This window comes from Oryx dammah, unplaced genomic scaffold (assembly GCF_014754425.2).
Source record: "Oryx dammah isolate SB20612 unplaced genomic scaffold, SCBI_Odam_1.1 HiC_scaffold_5, whole genome shotgun sequence".
Lineage (NCBI taxonomy): Eukaryota > Metazoa > Chordata > Mammalia > Artiodactyla > Bovidae > Oryx > Oryx dammah.
The window spans coordinates 49,419,866-49,442,372 of NW_024070189.1; the positions used below are offsets into that span (position 1 = coordinate 49,419,866).

The following is a 22,507-nucleotide window of genomic DNA, read 5'->3' on the forward strand; positions in this document are numbered from 1 at the left end:
TCATATGACATCCTGTGAACCTTCTTACCTGGCAGCTGCGAGTGACTTCGCTCTCCTCTGTGATCCATCATGCTTTGTATCATTCCCAGCACATATGGCCTTAAAACATAGTAGCTTGTGGATTTATCACCCCAACTAAATTAAGAGATCCTTGTGGGTGGGAGCTGAGCTTACTTCATTACTGGGTCTCCCACAGCATCCAGCATGGGGCTTTGCTCTCAGCAGAGGCTCTGTACATGTTTGTGGGGTGATGAGATGAGTGGACGATTGGCAGTGAGTGACACATAACAGGTGGTCAATAAATATTTGTCGAATGAATGAATGGCAGTGGAGGTGAAGTAAAGGGACAGCCTGTATGAACTCCAGCCTTCCTCTCTTCAGAGACTTAGGACAGTCTACCAGAGCTATCACGTTCAAGGGGAGGAGGTGTCATGATGCATATTCTGCTTCAGAGCACAGTCTTGACCTGCTAAATCCTAAGAGACTTCAGACTCCTCAAATTCAGTATATTCGGCTGCCCATGTTTTCTTGTGTAGGGGGTGCCCAGTTGGCCAGGCCCCGACCGGACAGGCCTATTTGGAAAGGCATGAGCAACAGGTGGCCAGTCATGTGTTGAGAAGAAGCCCCAAATATCACACATTCCCCAAAGAAAGGACAGGTGTCCTGGATTAGAAGGAAAAATAGGAACATGTTATCCCTCTGGTGCCACTGTTCCTGTAATCAACCCTAAAAGGAAAGGAGCCAGCAAATGGCTAGATTCCTGAGCTCCCAGATGGCATCTGTTTGTCTGACTTTGTTTTTAGAATATCTTTTCCATTACAGTTTGTTGCCTGGAACCACTAGGGCTGGATACTGAGTAAGTGACAGCGGGTAGTGTAAAGTTGAACAGTGAGGGGGAGACAGGAGGGGCCCAAAGTAAGCAGCCCTTCTGGGCTCTGCTCCGTCCCAGTTTCTTCATCTGAGGAACAGTGAGGTGGGGTTTGGAGGGCCTGAGACGTTATTTTCATCTCAAAAATTTGAATGCCAGGGCCAGTTTTGCCACTTGAGGGATAGGGATCTGATTCTTGTTTGCTGATGTTTGCAGGTGTTTGCTTGCTGATGCCAATTGGTTCTGCATGCGTGTATTTCCTCCCAACGAAAAGTGCAATGGCTCTCAGAACCCAGTAGGGGGACCCTGGGTCTGCAGCTGGAGCCAGCGACCTTAGGGTGTGTCCACTACCAAGTGATGGGTGGGGACCCCAGCTTTGGGAATAATTAGAGAGAGCATTTCCGGGTCCTCTCTGAGTTGCCTCTGAATCCACCAGGGATTGTTTATTGCAGCGGCTCTGGCAGGAAGCACATGTTACAGGTCACTGTAGGAAATGGATGAGGGGGACACAGATGTCTCAGAAGGTCATGAGATTAAGTGAGAGAGGCACAGGGAAGGTAAAGGGTCAGGCGGAGGTTCTCACGGGGGGAAATGAAATGCAGAGGGAACAGGTCAGACTAGATGATCTCTCCAGGCCACAGACATATCTGTTCTGAAATAAGGCCGAGCCACAATTGGCTTCAGTATTCTGCATACAGGAAAGCAGATTTTCATGAGTGTGTGTGTGTGAAGGGGGAGGGAGGGATCAAAAGGAAGAAATAAACTGTAATTAAATAGTTATAATCTTTAAAAATTAAAAAAATTTTTGAAATTTTTAAAAATCAGAAGTTTGGGTTTTGGCAGTATATCCTTTAAATTAAAGAGGGAAGGGGGACTTCCCTGGTGGTCCAGGGAGACTCTGTGCTCCCAATGTAGGGGCCCGGGTTTGATCCCTGGTCAGGGAACTAAATACCACATGCCACAACCAAGACTGGGCACAGCCAAACAAACAAATATATATATATATATATATACATAATATAAATAAAGAGAAGGATTGGTTGGAGTTAGTGGCAAACTTAGATAAATGAAGGTAAGAAAAGATGATTTGTTCATAAAGACCTCTGTGAGATTATGGTCTGCATATGTCATCAGTCAATAGCTTTCTTCCTAAAATAGTACCTGATGCAGATGAATGAATGACTGGTTGGAGCCTATCTTTGTATTTTTTTAAAAAAGAGAGACAGACTGATATGTGCCCACAGGATAATGGTGACCAGGATGGTGAGGGGACCCAAAATTAGGCCTTAAAGCAGGGTCTTCTCCATGGAGGAGATGTAACAGAAAGGAGGAAAGGACTTTTGAATATTTCAATGCCTCTCCAGGGGAAGAGAGATTAACTTGCTCAGTGAGTCTTACAAAGTAGAACAAAGATTAAGGGCAGGGGAGTGGGAGGTACAAGGTACTGGATATAAGACAGGATCAAGGTTGTATTGTACAACACAGGGAATATAGACAATATTTCATAACAATTGTAAATGGAAAACAGACTTTCAAAATTGCATAAAAATGAATTAAAAGACTTTCAAAAATTGAAAAAAAAAAGTATTAAGGGCAGAAGTTTCAGGGAAGGAAAATTTAACCTGTCAGAGAGTGAGCCTCCTGTCCCTGGCAGTATTCAAGCACACATTGGGTGTACAGTTGCTCAGCAGGGACATTTTTGAGGAGACACATCATGTGGTAGTTACCCTAATAGATGTTTATTACCTCTCCAAACCCTCAGAGATTCTGCTTCCAATTTAACAGGCACCTCTGTACAGAAAAAAAAATAATTTGCCCATTCAACAATCTGGACCAGCAAGGAGCAGGATTTACATTTGTTTTATCTACGGACAAACCTGAAGGGACCACAGATTCTTAATTAATACTGAATGAATGAAGAAACCAAAGAAACACGATACTCAATTTTAGGCAGTTGAATTCTCTGAACTGGACTCAGAGATTTGGACAACTGGTATAGTCTAAATTCTGATATGACAGCTACAATTCCAGATTGAGTGTCTGTAAGATTTGATTAGGGCTTGTTAAAATGGGACCTGTGGATCACCTGTCCAGCAGCCTGGTGAAATGCAGAACCCTGACCACTCCCGCCCCGCCCCCAAGAGTTCCTGAAGTCAATTTTCTATAGGGGGCCTGGGAATCTGCAGTTTTAACAAGCTCCCTAGGTGGTTTTTGATTCTCAATTGGAGAACCACAAGGCTAACTACCAGTTAATACTTCAAATCTGTTCCCCTGGAATGTCATGGGGTAAAGAAACCAATGTGACACGACAGAACTAACCTGCAAGACTTCCACACTGTTAGTTAGACTAGTGATTTCACGAGTCACTCTCTCATCCTCTGAGACTATCACCCACAATTCCAGATTCTGCAAATGTTATGGAAGTGAAAGATTAGCTATTTATGATTCAGCTGACTCAGAGTCAGAAATCTAAATCTCTAAAACTGTCCCTCAGCTGAGCGTTAAGGCTGTTCTGAGTCCCGAGCAGAGTCAGCATTCAGTTTTACCTCTCTGACTGGTTACAACACACCTCACCCCTGTAACATTTTGGCTTATTTAAGGTTTGGGGACTCACCCCTATCTCTGCCAGACCTGTAAATTCAATTTGTCAACATCTTTCTTTCTTTTTTTTTTTTCGCTTTAGTGGAGATTTATAAAACCCAAAGCTGGAGCTGGTGCCACAGTCTTCCGGAAGCCCAGCCAGGCTTATAGATGCAGCAGGGACTGAAACTGGCCCACCTGAAGGTTCTGTTTGGCAAACACAGTGTTTTTATTTTAAAGTATTTTTGCATATGAATGCAGAGTTCCAAAGAATAGCAAGAAGAGATAAGAAAGCCTTCTTCAGCAATCAATGCAAAGAAATAGAGGAAAACAACAGAATGGGAAAGACTAGAGATCTCTTCAAGAAAATTAGAGATACCAAGGGAACATTTCATGCAAAGATGGGCTTGATAAAGGACAGAAATGGTAAGGACCTAACAGAAGCAGAAGATACTAAGAAGAGATGGCAAGAATACACAGAAGAACTGTACAAAAAGGATCTTCACTACCCGGATAATCACGATGGTGTGATCACTCATCTAGAGCCAGACATCCTGGAATGTGAAGTCAAGTGGGCCTTAGAAAGCATCACTATGAACAAAGCTAGTGGAGGTGATGGAATTCCGGTACAGCTATTTCAAATCCTGGAAGATGATGCTGTGAAAGTGCTGCACTCAATATGCCAGCAAATTTGGAAAACTCAGCAGTGCCCACAGGACTAGAAAAGGTCAGTTTTCATTCTAATCCCAAAGAAAGGCAATGCCAAAGAATGCTCAAACTACTGCACAATTGCACTCATCTCGCACGCTAGTAAAGTAATGCTCAAAATTCTCCAAGCCAGGCTTCAGCAATACGTGAACCGTGAACTTCCAGATGTTCAAGCTGGTTTTAGAAAAGGCAGAGGAACCAGAGATTAAATTGCTAACATCCACTGGATCATGGAAAAAGCAAGAGAATTCCAGAAAAACATCTATTTCTGCTTTATTGACTGTGCCAAAGCCTTTGACTGTGTGGATCACAATAAACTGTGGAAAATTCTGAGAGAGATGGAATACCAGACCACCTAACCTGCCTCTTGAGAAATCTGTATGCAGGCCAGGAAGCAACAGTCAGAACTGGACATGGAACAACAGACTGGTTTGAAATAGGAAAAGGAGCACGTCAAGGCTGTATATTGTCACTCTGCTTATTTAACTCATATGCAGAGTACATCATGAGAAACACTGGACTGGAAGAAACACAGGCTGGAATCAAGATTGCCGGGAGAAATATCAATAACCTCAGATATGCAGATGACACCACTCTTATGGCAGAAAGTGAAGAGGAACTAAAAAGCCTCTTGATGAAAGTAAAAGAGAAGAGTGAAAAAGTTGGCTTCAAGCTCAACATTCAGAAAACGAAGATCATGGCATCCGGTCCCATCACTTCATGGGAAATATATGGGAAACAGTGGAAACAGTGTCAGACTTTATTTTTGGGGGCTCCAAAATCACTCCAGATGGTGACTGCAGCCATGAAATTAAAAGATGCTTACTCCTTGGAACGAAAGTTATGACCAACCTAGACAGCATATTCAAAAGCAGAGACATTACTTTGGCAACTAAGGTCTGTCTAGTCAAGGCTATGGTTTTTCCAGTAGTCATGTATGGATGTGAGAGTTGGACTGTGAAGAAGGCTGAGCGCCGAAGAATTGATGCTTTTGAACTGTGGTGTTGGAGAAGACTCTTGAGAGTCCGTTGGACTGCAAGGAGATCCAACCAGTCCATTCTGAAGGAGATCAACCCTGGGATTTCTTTGGAAGGAAAGATGCTAAAGCTGAAACTCCAGTACTTTGGCCACCTCATGCGAAGAGTTGACTCATTGGAAAAGACTCTGATGCTGGGAGGGATTGGGGGCAGGAGGAGAAGGGGACGACAGAGGATGAGATGGCTGGATGGCATCATGGACTCGATGGACGTGAGTCTGAGTGAACTCCAGGAGTTGGTGATGGACAGGGGGGCCTGGCGTGCTGCGATTCATGGGGTCGCAAAGAGTCGGACACGACTGAGCGACTGAACTGAACTGAACTTGCATATGAATGCTCTTAAACTCTGCAGGAGGCCAGGGACCCTCCCTGCTGTCTGCCTCCCTGCCCTTCTTACTCATTTAAGCAGGCATTTGAGATTTCAGCCTCTGATCCCAGCCAGACTGTTCGGTTTCTTCTCTGGACTTCGCTGGATTGTAACAAGTGAGGTTTCTCAGTTCCACCCTTATGTTAGAAGCACTATTTCTGTGAAACAGCCTTGCTAGGATGTTGGAAAGGCTTCTTTAAAATCCCTACTCAGATAAACAAGTGTGGCATATCCATAAAATGGAATATTATTCAGCTGTAAAAAGGAAGGAGACACTGATGCATGGTACAGTGTGGATGAACCCGGAAAACATTATGCTAAGTGAAAGAAGCCAGACACAAAAGGCCACATCTATATGAAATGCCATCCGAAGACAGAAAGCAAACTGGTGGCTGCCAAGGGCTCAGAGGAGGGGAAATAGGGAGCAACTGCTTAATGGCTGTGGCTTTCTTTTTGGGGTGATGACAATGTTTTGGAACTAGACTGAAGCAGTGGTTGCACAGCATTGTGAATGCACCAAAAGCTACTAAGGTGTTCACTCTAAAATGGGTAATTTTATGTATGTGAATACTACCTCAACTTAAAAAAATTCCCCACCCCCTCCACTAGGGGACGCTTCTGTAGACCAAAGTACACTGTTCACTTGTTATTAAGGGTTCTAGTCTTAGCAAGAGAACAGTGAGTGAGCCCTTCTGTTGAATTTGAAATGTAGTAATAATAATTGAGTGAGTGAGTGAAAGTTCCTCGGTCGTGTTGGACTCTTTGTGACTCTTTGCCGCTGTAGCGCACCAGGCTCCTCTCTGTGGGATTTTTCAGGCAAGAATACTGGAGTGGGTTGCCCTTCCTTTCTCCAGAGGATCTTCCCGACCCAGGGGTCGAACCCAGGTCTCCCGCACTGCAGGCGGACTCTTTACCGTCTGAGCCACCAGGGAAGCCCAGTAACAACAGTATCATCATTATAATCTTGGCCACTGGGAAATCTTCACCATATACGAGGCAGTTTATACATTAGTTAATGTAATATTCCTCAAAGGTTCAATCCTGGTTATGACACCTACTGGTTTCATTGCCTAGAGCAGGTCAGTGACTGCTCTGTGCCTCAGCTTCCCCATCTAGAACAGAGAGATGGTTATAGTGCCCGCCCTGTACCTCTGCTGTATGGATTAACGCGTTAATACGTGTAGAGCACTGAGAACCATGTCTGCCAAGAGCAGGCACCAGGTAAGTGTCAGTTGTTGCCGTTCTTATTTTTTGTCAAACCCTGTTGGCCAGGATCTAGTTAGGGTGAGGGGAAGGGAGTAATGGGGAGACCCGCAGGGGGTGGGTCGTGTTTACTCTCCTCCTCCCAGAGCTGGGGCCTGGCTGGGTGAGGAGCATGCAGCAAGCAGAGGGTGGTTGGGCAGGTGTAGTCACTGAGCAGAAGCCTGGCTTGGCAGCCAGCACACTTTCTGGAAGGCTGGGCTGGTGCCCAGGGATGAGGGCACTGGGGAGAAGTGGAAAAGACCAGTTTGCCTGGACCTGACATGATCTAGTAGGCCTGAAGCTTATTGAAAAGTTTGAAGGAGGAAAGTGCTTGGCCACCATGATGCTGGTTACCACAGAGAGCAGGCAGCACAAGGAAAAGAGAATGGGCAGCCTGGAGGCGCCTAGTAATTCACAGGATGCTAACAACAGTAATAGCCCTGTAATTCAAGTGTATTGAGTGCTTCCTCAATGTCAGGTGCTAAGTAGTCTTATTATTCTTATTGTTACAAATAGTATTTAGAGACTGCCTGTGCCAGACTTTATATTACATACTTTACAATAATAGTAACTGAGTAAAAAATAATAATGATCACTAACATACAATGAGCCCTATGCTAGATATTGATAATGATGATAATATTAACAGCAGCCAGCATTTATTAGTCATGGCTCAGGGGAATGCCCCTTTTGATGTGACTGGGTGTTTACCACGAGCTTGGGCTGGTGGGCTGGTGGGCTGGTGGTGGCAGGTTTGATGGGAAGGCTTTCCTGTGCATTTGTTCATTTAATCCTCACCAGAGCCTGGTAAGATAGGGCCTGTGGTTATCAGTGTTTCAAGAGGGTGAAACTGGAGTTTGGGGAGCTTAGATGTTTTCCCTGCTCACCTATTGCTGCCTCCCCGGCAGTGTCCACACGCGCCCAGAGTTAAGCTCCTTGGCATCACTTTGGGGCTTCTCTGCTGAACCGGGCCGGAGGTGCTGCCTCGCTGCTCCCACGGTGCCCGGGAGCTGGCCACACCCTCCTTCCCCTGACAGGGAGGCAGTCAGCCTGGAGCAGCACAGGGGAAGCCACACACAAAAGGAGCAGGGAGAAGACTCACCTGCTGCCCCCCGTGCACCCCTCCACCCAGCTGGGCTGCTCCTGGACACTCCCAAGTTTTGCGAGCTCATCAGTCCCCTTTTACCTGATGGCATTCGAGTTGAGTTCCTGCCACCTAAGGAGTCCACACCAATAAAACATCTCATTGAGCTAAAACCTGAGTATCTGACAAGTTCTTGACTTCCCCAGCAGGCAATTTTGTTTCCTAGAAAATAGAGGAAGCAACCAGGGAAATTGCTACTCTAGACCTAATTCTGACCAACATGGACAAATTGGCTGGTGAAGTTGATGTGACATGTAACTGGCGAGGAAATGGCCATGTCGTCTGGAGTCTGTGGTGCAAGGAGCAAGTTGGAAACAGACTCTACACGTACAAGTCTTAAACTACCACGCTATAATATTTTCTATATGATTCAAGATGTTTGGTAACCCTAAACATCTAAAAAAAATTACAGCTCATCAAAAATTAAAATGTACTCTATTTAAAATGAAATATGCTTCGAAGACTCAGACTTGAGGAAATATCAATTTAGTACAGTTAGGCTATGTTTGAAGAGTCTAAAATTATGTAGCAGGATTGGGGAAACATAAGATTTAAAGTTTTTAAGCATGACTCCTACAACCTAAGCTGTCAGTAGAGAGATTCAATTTAAAATAACACTGCTAAACTACTAAATTATAGCAACCAATGTTTCATTAGTGCTTTTTAAAGTGTGGTTTGATGAGATGTGGAGATGATGACAGAGGGCTGGTGTTCCACCATCCATCATGATGGGCGGCCCTCTCTTGAACAATCTATGAGCTCAGGGCACCTCTTATGAGGTACTTGTCACGGGGAAATGAGGCCTCAGCTAAATATCAAAGGCTTCTCCAGCTGAGCCAGAAAGACACACCTCCTCGTACCAGGACCTTATATCATCTAAACTGGAAAAAAAAAAAAAAGTTATCTGAAATAGAGTCAGTTTTCCAAGAGAAGTGTATGGTGTAATTACCAAAGTGTTCAGGGCTCTGTTTGGGATTTGCATTAAAACAGAACTAAAGCTTTTTTCACTTTACTTTGAGCCATAAACAGCTCTGGAAAGTTGATAAAAGCCACATACCCTATCCTTAGACAAACCCAACCATAAGCAAACTCTGGCAAGCAATGTCAGGGGGTTTATTGAATTCAGAAGGCCAACTGTGAACCACAGGTTAAGAATTCTGATAATAAGTGGGAAAAAAATGCCTCTAACAAAGCAAGACAGGCTAGCTAACCTTGGCTCAGAGATGTAACTTTTCTAAACTTTCTTGTTCTCTGAATGGAAGATATGAATGGCTTTCAGTTCACAGGGTTTTAAGGATAAAATGAGATACTGTATTTAAAACTCAGAAAAGTGCTTGGCACACAGTAAGTACTCAGCAAATATCACCTGATGGCATTTATTCTTATTATTGTTAGGACCTATGATTTGTTACAATATTTTTCCTTAGCAGCAAGATTTGTCCTAGGATTCTGTAAGTGATTTCCTGCCTGGTGTGCTTTAATATACAAATGATAGCAGAGACCTATTTTAAAGCATACAGCTGAAATCCTGTGTTTCCAGTGTTATTCTCTGTCTCAGGTCCTCAGAAAAGGAAAGCATTTAGTGTAGACAGAAGGAGAGAAAAAGGCCCATCTTTCCTTTTTCTGGGGCATGGGCACAAGAATAAGAGCAAAATCTATCTCCCGAGCCACATTTTGGGTTTAGAAACACTCCCACTGATTTAGCAACTGTATGCAACTTTTGTGATATTTGTATAAGTTTTGCCCATAACCCACAGCATTTTGGCAAAAATTTGCTGGACAAAACTGGTGACCTAATTTCTTGGAGAAGCCCAAATGAAGGGTTTGGACAACAAACAGATTAGAAACCTGGCAAAGACTTAAAAGATGAATGCACAACAGAACATGAAACAAATGAAAGAAAACTTGCTCTTGTCTCCTGGGGCCCCGGAAGTTCTTATCCAGACAGATGTCAGACCTCTCCCAATTAGAGCCCATCAGAAAGCCATCACACAGTAATTAAAAGACAAACAAACTGACCCAAATGTCCTCCTGAGTAACATAGTTGCCAGTAGCATAGTGTGTCCTGCCACGGGGGACGACAAGACCGCGTTTATAAGCTTTGCAGGCTTCCTAACCCACCCTCTTATGTGCACACTGTTTTATGGGGCACTTGGCATCCTCACACCCACCCTGCCCTTTAATATTCTGGAGGCCCTCACTTGCTCTCTGTGCAGGGGGTAGGTGGGCCTGCCTCGGTTTCTCTACCACATAAAGCTTCCTCCCTTTGGGCCTTTGCCCCTGCTGTTCTCTCTGCCTCCACACTCCTCCCTCCCCTCTGCCCCCTCCCACCTCCTACTCAGTATCAAGATCGGGGCTTGAACATTCCCTTCAGCGGCAGAGTTTCACCAGACCTCCCAGACTAGATGAGGAGCCTTATAACATCCTCCAGTTATTTCCAAGCTTCCCTGACAGTCCTATCACAGCTTGTCCCTGAATGTTTGCACTTCTGTTTGATTAAGTCAGTCTCCCGCTCCTGGTAGTAAACTCCACCACCGAAGCCAGCACCCTGCCTCGTTCATCTCTGGGCACCCAGCACATAGCAGAGAGCCTGGCACAAGCATGACCTCAGCGTGAATGTTTGAATGAAAGACAGTGACAACTTCCTCATTTTACAGGTGAAGGAAGAGACCTCAGACAAGGAAGTTATTCTCAAGGTCACAGCTCCTTAGCGGAAGTGCTGATGCCTGGACCCAGGAGTCTTCTGAACTGGTCCCCACCACTCCTGTGCTGCCTGGGTGGACAGTGTTCTTGCCATTTCTGGGAAAGATCATTTTGAGTCTTGGTACCCTGCCCAGGGAGGGTGTCCAAGGCTATCACAAGCCCAGTTCCCAGTGGAAGCAGAAGCCCCTGGTGGCTGCCACCTCTGAGATGCCCATAACCCAAGTCAGCAGGACTCCAGCAGTGGATGGCCCGGGACCCCCTTATTCTAGGATCACTCAGCATCCCTCGAGGCGGGTCCCTGAATGCCCTGCAATTACTCCCACTCTCCCAGGAGCCAGGGAAGTAGGGAAGGGGATAATTAAGGAGGAGGGTGACAAACCCTTCTTTATCACCAAGAATATCTCCACCTCCTAGAGACATTTGTGCACTCTCTCTCCTGATCACAAAGCTACTCACTTCATCACTTAACTCTTTCAGCAATCTGTGAAGTTCTGGTCTAAAGCAGGGCTTGGAAGATACTGGAACAAGAGGATGTAAGCTCCAAGAGGGTAGGGGACTTGCTTACGGCCACACCTCCAGTTGTTAGAACAGCACTGGATACATAGGCGGTGCTCAGTAGGCATCTGCTGCAGGAGGGGACTAAGAGCTTCCTGCATGTCAGGACCTTGGTGGTGGTGGTTTAGTCCTTAAGTCATGGTCAGCTCTTGCGACCCCATGCACTGTAGTCTGCCAGGCTCCTCTGTCCATTGCTTTTCCCAGGCAAGAATACTGGAGTGGGTTGCCATGTCCTTCTCCAGGGGATCTTCCTGATCCAACGATCGAACCCACGTCTCCTGTGTTGGCAGGCAGATTCTTTACCATTGAGCCACCAGGGAAGTCCAGGGATCTTACTATACGCTATATTGTAGCGACTGTTACTACCTCATTTTACAGTCTAGGAAGTAAGGGTTTAGAGTTTTAAAGAGGTCAAAAACTTACTAAACAGCGGAGCCAGGATTCAAAGCACCAAATGGGCAAATATCAGCATTGGGAATTCAGACAGGAAGGGCGAGATCTTAATTTCCAGTGATATGAACATAAGGACAGTTTCAATACTAGCAAAGGGCTTCACCAGAGAAGGGTGAGAGGAATTTGTTGTTGTTCAGTTGCTAAGTCATGTCCAACTCTTTGTGACCTCTTAGACTGTAGCATGCCAGGCTTCCCTGTCCTTCACTATCTCCTGGAGTTTGATCAAACTCATGTCCATTGAGTCAGTGATACCATTCAACCACCTCATCCTCTGGGGAGGGGAATACATGCAGGAAACTTTCAAACCAAGTGCAAAGTCTAGATTCTTGGGGCCCATGAAGATACCATGCAGTGTGCACTCACATGCGCTTCCCATCACATAACACGGGGTACTGCAGTAGGAACCACTTAGGGACCCAGGCATTGAGGGACCGGTGCTTCTGGAAAGAGGGAGCCTAGTCCCTTCAGGGACCTGAGTAGCTGTCAGGGCCTGGGTCTCAGGAGGAAAGATGGGGAGAGCTCTGGGGCAGAAGTCATAAGGCCAGGTTCCCCACCTTTGCCCCTGTATCCTCAAGTTCTCATGCGGATCTCTTCTTTCTGGGGCTCACTTTTCCCTTCTATACAATGAGGACTGTTACTTCACAGTCTAGAGTGACCCTGGAGTCTATTCACCTCTAACACCCGTATGACTGTACATACAAGTCAGTGGTGGTAGAGTCAAAGCATCTTAGAGACGGTCCCCTTACCCAGTCCAGCACAGGAAACCATGTTTTAGCTTTCCTAGCAGATGGTATGAGATTCTGCTGAATAGCTCTGGGCTAGTGGTTCTCAACCCAGGTTGATCATGCCTCCTGGGGCAATGTCTGAGATATTTTTGGTTGTCACAACAAGAAGATGTACATTATGCATTTAGTGGGCAGAGGCCAGGGACGCTACTGAACATCCTGAAATACACAGGGCAGTCTCCACACCAAAGAATGATCTGGCCCCATATGTCAACAGTGCTGAAGTTTAGAAACCAGCTCTAGGCAAAAGGGATTCATTACATCTTGAGGCAACTCCTGGCATGGGCATGTGTGGCTTGGACAAGCTTGAGAAGAAGCTATGCTCCTTGTAATAGCCTTTATGACCTTCCATTTGCCTTGCGAGGAAACCAGGAGGAAGGTGTCTCCCAAAGAAATGCCCTCTCCAAGATGACTATTCAAACATCTGCAGATGGCTAGCACAGAAATTCAGCCAACAGTGATCAGCAGTCGAGTGAGCACACAGGGGTCAATGCCAGGGCTGAGGGGCCAATGTCAGAGGCAAGGTTCTCAGGAAGGTGGCCAATGGCTCAATGCAGGCTGGAGGGGACCAGGTGCAAACAGAAGGCTCAGAGGGGCTTGGGAGGGGGGGTACTAGTGAGCTTGGGTGGGGGTTGGGGACATCTGGGGGGCTTTAGAAGTTCTGTGAGTGAAGAGTGGCTACTTGGAGGCACCAGGACCATGCGATCATTCGAGGGTGAATACCATCCCTGCCAGAAGGCCCAGCCAAGCCTGTCCTGTGGAGAAGGCAATGGCACCCCACTCCAGTGTTCTTGCCTGGAGAATCCCAGGGACGGGGAAGCCTGGTGGGCTGCTGTCTATGGGGTCGCACAGAGTCAGACACGACTGAAGTGACTTCGCAGCAGCAGCAGCAGCCGCCCGCCCTGCCCTCCTCGCTCGCCTCCTGTTGCACCCAGCCACACTGGCTCCTCTCGGTCTCCCACATTTGCCACTTCTTTACCCCCGTTCCCGCACCCCCACCGCCAACCAAGAGGCCGGCAGATTCTACGCCCTTAGGTTGGCTAATTCCATCCCTCCCCTCTTTGCACAGTTGACAGCCACTCCTCTTGGAACCCTGGCCCCTCATCAGGGACCCTCCCAGCCGCCCCTCCCCACCCCATCATGTGCTCTCACAGTTCACACTCCTTCCCTCCGTTCAGCTCATCACAGCTGACAGTTCTCTGTGTGGCTACTGACCACAGTCCACCTGCCCCGCGGACATCAGAGCCATGGGCACAGGGTTGGAGCTCACTGTGGACCCTTCAGAGTCTGCTGGTAGGTATCCGGGAGTTTTTGAATGGATGAAGGAACGGTTGCCAGTTGGCTCTGGCAAGCTGAAGTGTTGAGTTTGTTCAAGGCAGATGGAGTCCTCACTGAGAGTGTCTTAAATACTAGGCTGAAGTGTTTGCATCTAACTAGTGGGCCCAGAGGTCTCCCAAAGACCCCTCAACAGGGCTCTGCTGAGAACACTGATGCCTGAGAAGGATGGACTGGGCAGAGGAAGGAGGACTGAGCAGTGCCTGGAGACTGATTAGGAGGCTGGAGCAGGACTCCTGGAGCCAGGGGGCGGGACCCTGGGAAGTGGCAGAGGAAAAGCAGCTCTGATGAGCTTTTTGGCGACTCTTTGTTCCCTCGCATTCATTTTGCTCCTTCCTGAGAGGGGCGACCAGGCAGTGGCCGGGTGTGATGCTCTGAGATGTGGAGGGAGGGGTGGGAAAGGGAGGAGGCGGTAGGCGCTGTGACGGTGCAGACACTCTGCAACCCCGTCATCCTCCTGTTCTCTGACCCCTTGGCCTGAAGGAGCTCAACCTCCCACCTCGAGGCAGAGCCAGGGGAGTCTGCTCAGAGAGAACTGCCAGGGAAGTGGGCCAGCCGAGCAGCCGGGGGACAGAAGGCAGATTACATGTCACTTCACATTAGCCACACCGGCAACTTTCCTGAACCACCCAGAGAGGGGCGAATTAATCACAGAGTTGAGGACAAGCCAACAGCACAGACAGGACCGGGACGGAAGGAGGCTCTCTCTCCTTTCCAGTCATAAGCAGAGAGGAACGCCTCCCCGAGGGTCAGATTTGCTTACCTGTGAGGTACATCTCCTCCCCCTCGGTGAACATCTGGTGGCAGCGCACACATCTGGCACAGGTGGGGTGGTAGTGCTTCCCTCCCGCCTGTGGGAATAAAAGATAAGAGAGGAAGTCAGCGCTGCGGCCGCTGTCCAGCAGGGCAGGTCGAGTCTGAACGCTTCCTGACTCACTAGTGTCAATGGTATCTTCACGGCCCTGAGGCTGGCGGGGATCTACCCAAGGGAGTCCCCCAGGACAATCGAAACATTTGCCAGAAGCTTGGTGATTCCATACCGCGGGCATCTGAAAGCTTTCAGCGGACCTGCCTGGACACCGTCACATCTATTCCAGCAACGGAAGGGCCATTTGGAGGCCTCTGCTCCTACTGCCTTACTCCCTGATGAGAAAACAGTCTTACTTTGAGGACATCTCAGCATTTCCCCAACAATGGGCCCTTGCTGCCAGTGGTTCAAGACATGTTTTAAAGGGATTATCTGGTTTAATAACACTGAATTCATGGGGGGGAATAAAAAAAGAGAGAGAAAGAGAAATTTCCTTTTCAATCCTCTATCTATTCTTTTTATTTTTTTCAAGAAGAAAATATCAGTTTGGTCCAGAGGATAACATCTATCCAAACCTTACTAATCTACCTTTTAAGGAATGAGAATAGGTAAGAGTCTTGAAGCCTCCACTAGAACACCATCTTTTAGTTACTGGCAACATGGCAAGTGACCCTGGTTTTCCTGTTATGTTATACAAGTTTTCTTCTTTGCAAGAGAGCCAACTTGAAGATAAGATAAAGCTTTAGGTAAGAATGAATACATGAGGCTCATAGGCATGGCAAAAATGGTGAGAGGGCACAAGACAGACACATTTTTGGGGCTCACTGGACAAATGAGACCCACAAAGCCAGGACCTGTGGGGAAGTCTCTGACCCCCAGGCCAGTCCCACAACTACTGTGCTTGGGAGCCTCTGCCCGAATCTGGCTTTGATGAGTCCCCTTCCCTATTCCCACTTTGTTTCCCTACGCGTTGTTTCAAGTAAAAATGGAAATGATCTGAAGCTGAGAACTCTTTTCTAGGTAGAAGAAAGCGCCTCAGAGAAGGTTGTGACTCCAGGTCACGCTGGAAGCCAGTAGCCATGTGGGAGCTGCAGCCCAGAGGGCAGACAGTCCTGACTCCACAGCCTAACCGAGGGCCCTCCCCTGGTGGCTCGAGAACTGCTGTATGGAGGAGCTTCAGGCAGTGATGGGGTTGGAAGGTGGGGCTCATTTTGAAGGTGTATGTTTCAGGTTAGGGCAAAGTTTTTTGGGGGGATATGTTGTTGCTGATGTTCAGTCCCTAAGTCGGGTCCGACTCTGCGACCCCATGGACTGCAGCCTGCCAGGACACCCAGTCCCTCACCATCTTCTGGAGTTCACTCAAGTTCACATCCACTGAGGCAGCGATGCCATCCAACCAACTCATCCTCCCTTTTGGGGGGATATGCTTGGGGGAAATTGATGGATACTGGGGTATATTAAAGGACCCCTCCCCAGCCATCACTTGGTCTGATGCTAATAGGTTCCTTCCAATTCAAAAATTGTAGGGACTTCTGGCCATTATTGGTTGAGGCTTCGCCTTCCAGTGTAAGGGAGTGGGTGGGTGTGGGTTTGAGTTCCATGCCTGGTCAGGGAGCTAAGATTTCACAGCCAAAAAGCCAAAATATAAGAGCAGAAGCAATACTGTAACAAATTCAATAAAGACTTTAAAAATGGCCCACATCAAAAAAATCTTAACAATATTGTATTATAATTGCATAATGCTGAAGGCTTATCCCCAAATCTTGTGTGTGTGTTGGGTGGGGGGTAGTTGGGCATGGGTTTATCTATTTGGGAGATACTTGATTTATTTTAAAAATTAAGCAAATGTATGGAAAGGGCAGGCTTTTTAAAAAAGAAAAAAAATCCCAAATCCCCTTTTTTTTTTTTGCCGTCTCGGTTGTTTGCATGGCTCCCACTAATGAGAGAAGGTCCTTATCGTCACCAAAGCAAACTGTGTTCAGACTCTGGAAGGACCTGCTATTTTCCCAAGCTGAGATGTTGTGGGACTGACTCTCCCATACCATGACAGGGATAATTGCTTTAATTAGTAGTCTCTTCCTACTTTGTGTCTCTTTATCATTTCAATTATAGATCTGTTTCCAGAATGGCAACAGTGGGTTGGCAAAACTGAAGCTGGCATCTTCCTAAATGTCACACCCCAGCACCCTGCTCTAGCCGAAAGAGGCTCTGTGCACATCTCAGAAACTCTGCCAAGGATGGCACGGAAGCCACCTGAGGAAGCAGGAGGGAGGCCACATAGCTGCCGGTGCCAGCACAAGGGGAACCAGTCAGGGGGATGAGATGAGACATTCTGTTAACAAGCCAAAGTCCAGAACACAGTGTTCAGGACAAAGAATCAGTAGCTGGAAAATGGGCCCCCTTGGCGAGGGCTGAGAACCACAAGCAACGTGAGGCAGGCAGCATAGGACCCCAGGGCTGTGATTCTCCCCAGCAAGGACACAGACCAGCAAGAAAGGAGTGTGGTTGGCGCTCAGCATGCTGAGTTCTGTCACTGAGGAAGGGACTGCGGGGTGGCCTGGGGTGGGAAGGGGACATGGAATTTAATTAAGTGCCTACTGTGTACCCAGAAACATACCAGGGCCCATAGCAAAGGCTGTTGCTTTGGTCTGGCCAACAGCCTTCCTCCTTCCTCCAGAAACAGCATCAAGCTTTTCCTGGGTGGGAATAACTACCCATTCCCCATGTCAATCCATGTGGTTATTCCAACGCTATGGTTACAATGACTGGTTTGGAGACGGGCCTGAGGTTCTCCAGTGAGAGCCACTCCCAGGATGCTTGCTGAGCTATTAGGAAAGAGAAAGCTCTCCTTCTACTGGAAATGCTGGCTGACAGGATGGAAGCCTAGAGTGACTGGTGTCCGATTTCCCCATCATGCGGGAGAGAGAATAAAGCCAACCCAGAAGAAAGTTGCGCCAAGAGGGCAAGATATTCAAACCCATTTGTGTGAGTGCTGGGTCCAGCTGTGCCTGAAGCAAGGACGACTCCTGGGTTTTTCACTATGGGAGCTGATAAGTTTCCTTTTTGGTCTGAGGTAGTTTCTGAGTACAGTTTCTGTACTTGCAACCAAGAGAGAGTCCTGACTAGCTATAAAGGAAAACACACCCCTGGGTTTGTCCCTTACTCTTAGACTACTACCACACTCATACGACTTCTGACACCAGATGTGTGGGGGTTTTTCCTCTCCCACACCAAGCAATTCTGTGACACCAGCTGAGTGTCCTGTAATTTAATTGATTCTGATGCTCTAGCTGGACAGAGTGTGAGACCCCACAGGTTAAGGGCTCAGGCCTGTCTCCCCCACGTCACTGTTCCCCCAACCCCAATTTAGGTAACAGTCGTTAAGTCCCAGGTTGTCACCTATTTCTGACTGACCAGCATTAAACTGGGGTTCCCATGACCCCCATCTAGGGTTTATTAATTTGCTGGAATGGCTCACAGAACTCAAGAAACAGTTATGTTTACTGGTTTGTTATAGAATGATAGAGATGAACATTCAGACAGAAGAGGTTCAAGGTATATGGGGAGGGGCACGGGGCATCCATGCCCTCTCGCTGTGTACCTCTCCCAGAACCGGGTGTTTACCCACCTGGACACTCTCTGAGCCCTGTACTCGCGGGATATTCACAGAGGCTTCCTTGCATAGACAGGATCCATCATTAACTCAAGTTCTAGGCCCTCTTCCCTTCCCAGAGGATGGGAGTCAGGGCTGAAAGTTTCAAGCTTCTCATCATGGCTTGATCTTTCTGGTGACTGGCCCCCGCCCATGAGTCACCTCATTAGAACAAAAGATGCTCCCGTCGCTCAGAAATTTCTGAGGGGTTTAGGAGTTCTATGTTTAGGAACTGAGGTCAGAAACCAAATATTAGAATAAAATATGCTCCTAATTTCTTATCACTTAGGAAATTACAAGGGTTTTAGGAGCTCTGTGCCAGGAACCAGGGGTAGAAACTATTATATATATTTTCCATGATTTCACAGTGGCATATCTACTAGGAGTTAAATAACAGTAGTATTCTCCATTGATAGATAAAGACTCTAAGACTCAAAGAAAGTGACTTGCTTGGTTTCATGGCTAGAAGAGATAAAACTCGAATTCAAGTCTGTTTAACTCCAACTGTGTATTTTCTTGACATCCCACTGTGTCAATGGCCCTGGAGAACTGAGAGCTGTGGGCATTGGTGTGGAATACAGGAGGCTGGAGTCCTAGGTATCAGCTCTGTCTTTACCAGAAATACAGCATATGACTTTGGAAAGAACCACATGTCTCAGGGCTCACCTTTCTCATCTGTAAAGCAAGGAGGGTGAACTAGATGACTGTTTAAAGTCTCTTCCAGATCTAAGGAAGAAAAAAATCAATAATCCAAGATGCTAATGGAGCCTCATACAAATGGAATCAATGGAAACCCAGTCACAAGAGCTGCCCAAGAAGAGGGGGCTCCAACAATGCTGACTGACAGTAACACTTGGGGGAAAGACAGGTGCTGACATGATTTCAGAGCAGCCTGGAAATGCTGGGACAAATTGCCGTCTGAGGCTCTGGCCCTGCGTGTAACTGAAGTCTCTCCCTTCTGGAAAGAAAAGTCTGCTTTTATGATTTCTCAATGACATATGCCAATGACATATGGATGTGTCTGGTGGTGAAAGTAAAGTCTGATGCTGTAAAGAAAAACACTGCATAGGAACCTAGAACGTTAGATCCATGATCAAGGTACACTGGAAGTGGCCGAACAGGAGCGGGCAAGAGTGAACACTGACATTCTAGCAGTCAGTGAACTAGAGCGGACTGGAATGGACCAATTCAATCCAGATGACCGTTGAATCTACTACTGTGGGCACGAATCCCTTAAAAGGATTGGAGTAGCCCTCACAGTCAACAAGAGAGTCCGAAATGCAGCACTTGGGTGCAGTCTCAAAAATGACAGAATGATCTCTGTTTGTTTCCAAGGCAAACCATTCAATATTACAGTAATCCAAGTCTATGCCCCAACCACTAATGCCAAAGAAGCTGAAGTCGAACAGTTCTATGATGACCTACAAGACCTTCTAGAACTAACACCAAAAAAAAAAAAAAAAAAAGATGTCTTTTTCATCTTAGGGGACTGGAAGGCAAAAGTAGGTACTTAAGAGATATCTGGAGTAATAGGCAAGTTTGGCCTTGGAGTACAAAATAAAGCAGGGCAAAGGCTAACAGAATTTTGCTAAGAGAACGCATTGGTCATATGCAAACATCCTCTTCCAACAACACAAGAGACAACTCTACACATAGACATTACCAGATGGTCAATACCAAAATCAGACTGTTTATATTCTTTGCAGTCAAAGATGGAGACACTCTATACAGGCAGCAAAAAACAATACCAGGGGCTGACTGTAGCTCAGATCATGAACTCCTTATTGCAAAATTCAGACTGAAATTGAAGAAAATAGGGAAAACCACTAGGCCATTCAACTATGACCTGAATCAAATCCCTTATGATTATATAGTAGAACTGACAAATAGATTCAAGGGGTGAGATCTGATAGACTGGCTGAAGCACTGTGGATGGAGATTTGTAACATTGTACAGGAGGGTGTAATTAAAACTAGCCCCAAGAAAAAGAAATGCAAAAACGCAAAATGGTTGTCCGAGGAGGCCTTACAAATAGCTGAGAAAGAAAGAGAAACAAAAGGCAAAGGAGAAAAGGAAAGATATACTCATCTGAATACAGAGTTCCAAAGAATAGCAAGGCGAGATAAGAAAGCCTTCCTAAGTGAACAATGCAAAGAAATAGAGGAAAACAATAGAATGGGAAAGACTAGAGATCTCTTCAAGAAAATCAGAGATACCAAGGGAACATTTCATGCAAAGATGGGCTCAATAAAGAACAGAAACAGTATGGACCTAACAGAAGCAGAAGATACTAAGAAGAGGTGGCAAGAATACACAGAACAACTATGCAAAAAAGATCTTCATGACTCAGATAACCATGATGGTATGATCATTCACCTAGAGCCAGACATCCTGGAGTGCAAAGTCAAGTGGGCATCAGGAAGCATCACTACAAACAAAGCTAGTGGAGGTAATGGAATTCCAGTTGAGCTATTTCAAATCCTAAAAGATGATGCTGTTAAAGATGCTGGCAAAGACTGAAGGCAGGAGGAGAAGGGGACGACAGAGGATGAGATGTATGGATGGCATCACTGACTCAGTGGACATGGGTTGGAGCAAGCTCTGGGAGATGGTAAAGGACATGGGAGCCTGGCATGCTGCAGTCCATGGGGTCGCAGAGTTGGATATGACTGAAAGTCTGAATGACAACAACAGGCCACTGACCCCCACTACTTGCGGGTGCCCCTGCCCACAATTCTGCAGACCTGACAAGTGGTTCTCCTGAACGTGACCGTGTCCCACACGCCTCAGCTTTTTCTCAGCCTGCATATCACTAACTGCTCTTGCAGAATCTGCCCAACACTCTGATTTACTTTCCATCTTTTCTGGAGTTCTGTCCTCTCAGCACCCCTCCCCAATCTCACCCAGTCCTGCATCCCTTAGCGCTCCTCCTCTTTTTCTGACTTCTCAGTCTCCTTCTGCACTCCTGCAAGCTGCCACTCCCCTGTTACCTTCAGCCCTCTTCTCTCTCTATAAGAAATCCTGATGACTCCCAGGGTGCTGACTATTATTCAGATCTTAGCATTTTGGAGACTGTTCCCTCCAGGCCTGAGCTTTGTCCCTGACCTCTGGTCCACATTCTCACTGTCCTCTTGAAAATTTCCTGGAATTTCAACCACACTCCTTCCCAAAGGGAATTCATGTGTTTCTGCTCAGATCAGTCTTTCCCTGCCATCTGCACTTCTGCAATGGCAATACCAGACTTCCTCTCACCTGGGCTTGACACTTGGGTTCAACCTTTGGCCTCTTCTCCCCTGATGGCTGCATCTAAAGTGGCCCCATGGTTGCAAAGCTACTGGAATTCAACTTCCATAACGTAGACAGGCTGGTTAACCCTGCCACTGGCATGGTACCTCCAGAGGTCTTCTTCTGGGTCTCCCGCTTCCAGTTTCCTTCCTTTAAATGTAGCCTGTGGACATTATGCTATTCTCCCTAAGGTGCAGCTTGAAGCAGGTCACTTCTGCTTGGCCTTTCCCCAACCCCCTGCTGTCCTGTGAATTACAGACGCCTAGCCCTGGTATCAGGCCTCAGAAATCTGGGCGCAAATCCTCCATGTACTTCTGTTTCATGCTTTTTCTCCACATTGCACTCGTACTGCTCCTTAGAAATGCCTGATGGCTTATCCACTCTGTGCATTTATCTTATTCTCTGATTCCCTATAGTCTCTTAATGGAAATCTTACAATGTTGCTCTTTGGTTTAAAATTTTCCAATGAATTTCCACTGCACTTGCTATAAAACATAAACTCCTAAACAGGCCTACAAAACTGGATATGATATGCCCTTTATGATCTACTCCATCTTCCTCTAGCCCTGATTTATAGAACTCAGCCACACTGGCCTTCCCCTGGTCCCTGAAAGGGTCAAGCTCATTCTTCCTCCAGCCCTTCACAGGGCAGCTTCCTTCTCACCCTCAGGGCTCAACTACAGTGCATCTCCTCAGAGTCCCTTCCTGGCTGCTACATTTTCTCCTGAGCTGAGGCTGTAGGATCCTTCTCAACACACTGCTGACTCCAAGTAACCTTGGTCTCCCGGCCAGATTTGTCAGAATTAGTGATTCTGTTCGTAAGCCCTGACCTAGTCTGTTGTCCCTCGGACCCTGTCAGATGAGAAAATGTGGGCCTAGAAAGGCAAGATATTCACCCCAAAATCTGAGCATGAGTAAGCAATTGAGTCAATATTAGCACCCAATTATTTGTACTCTTAGGTTACTGTTTTTTCATTTTTTGAGAT

At 46.7% G+C, this 22,507-nt stretch overlaps 1 protein-coding gene across 8 annotated transcripts in view; it reads right to left on the minus strand.

The window, feature by feature from the left end:
• Positions 1-22,507, minus strand: part of ABLIM3 (actin binding LIM protein family member 3) — a 130,854-nt gene that overhangs the window by 33,774 nt on the left and 74,573 nt on the right. For all 8 annotated transcript variants that reach the window (XM_040239639.1, XM_040239640.1, XM_040239638.1 and 5 more), the window contains one exon: positions 14,540-14,627. In XM_040239639.1, coding sequence (XP_040095573.1) covers positions 14,540-14,627 — 88 coding nt within the window. The remainder of the gene's footprint in view (positions 1-14,539; positions 14,628-22,507) is intronic.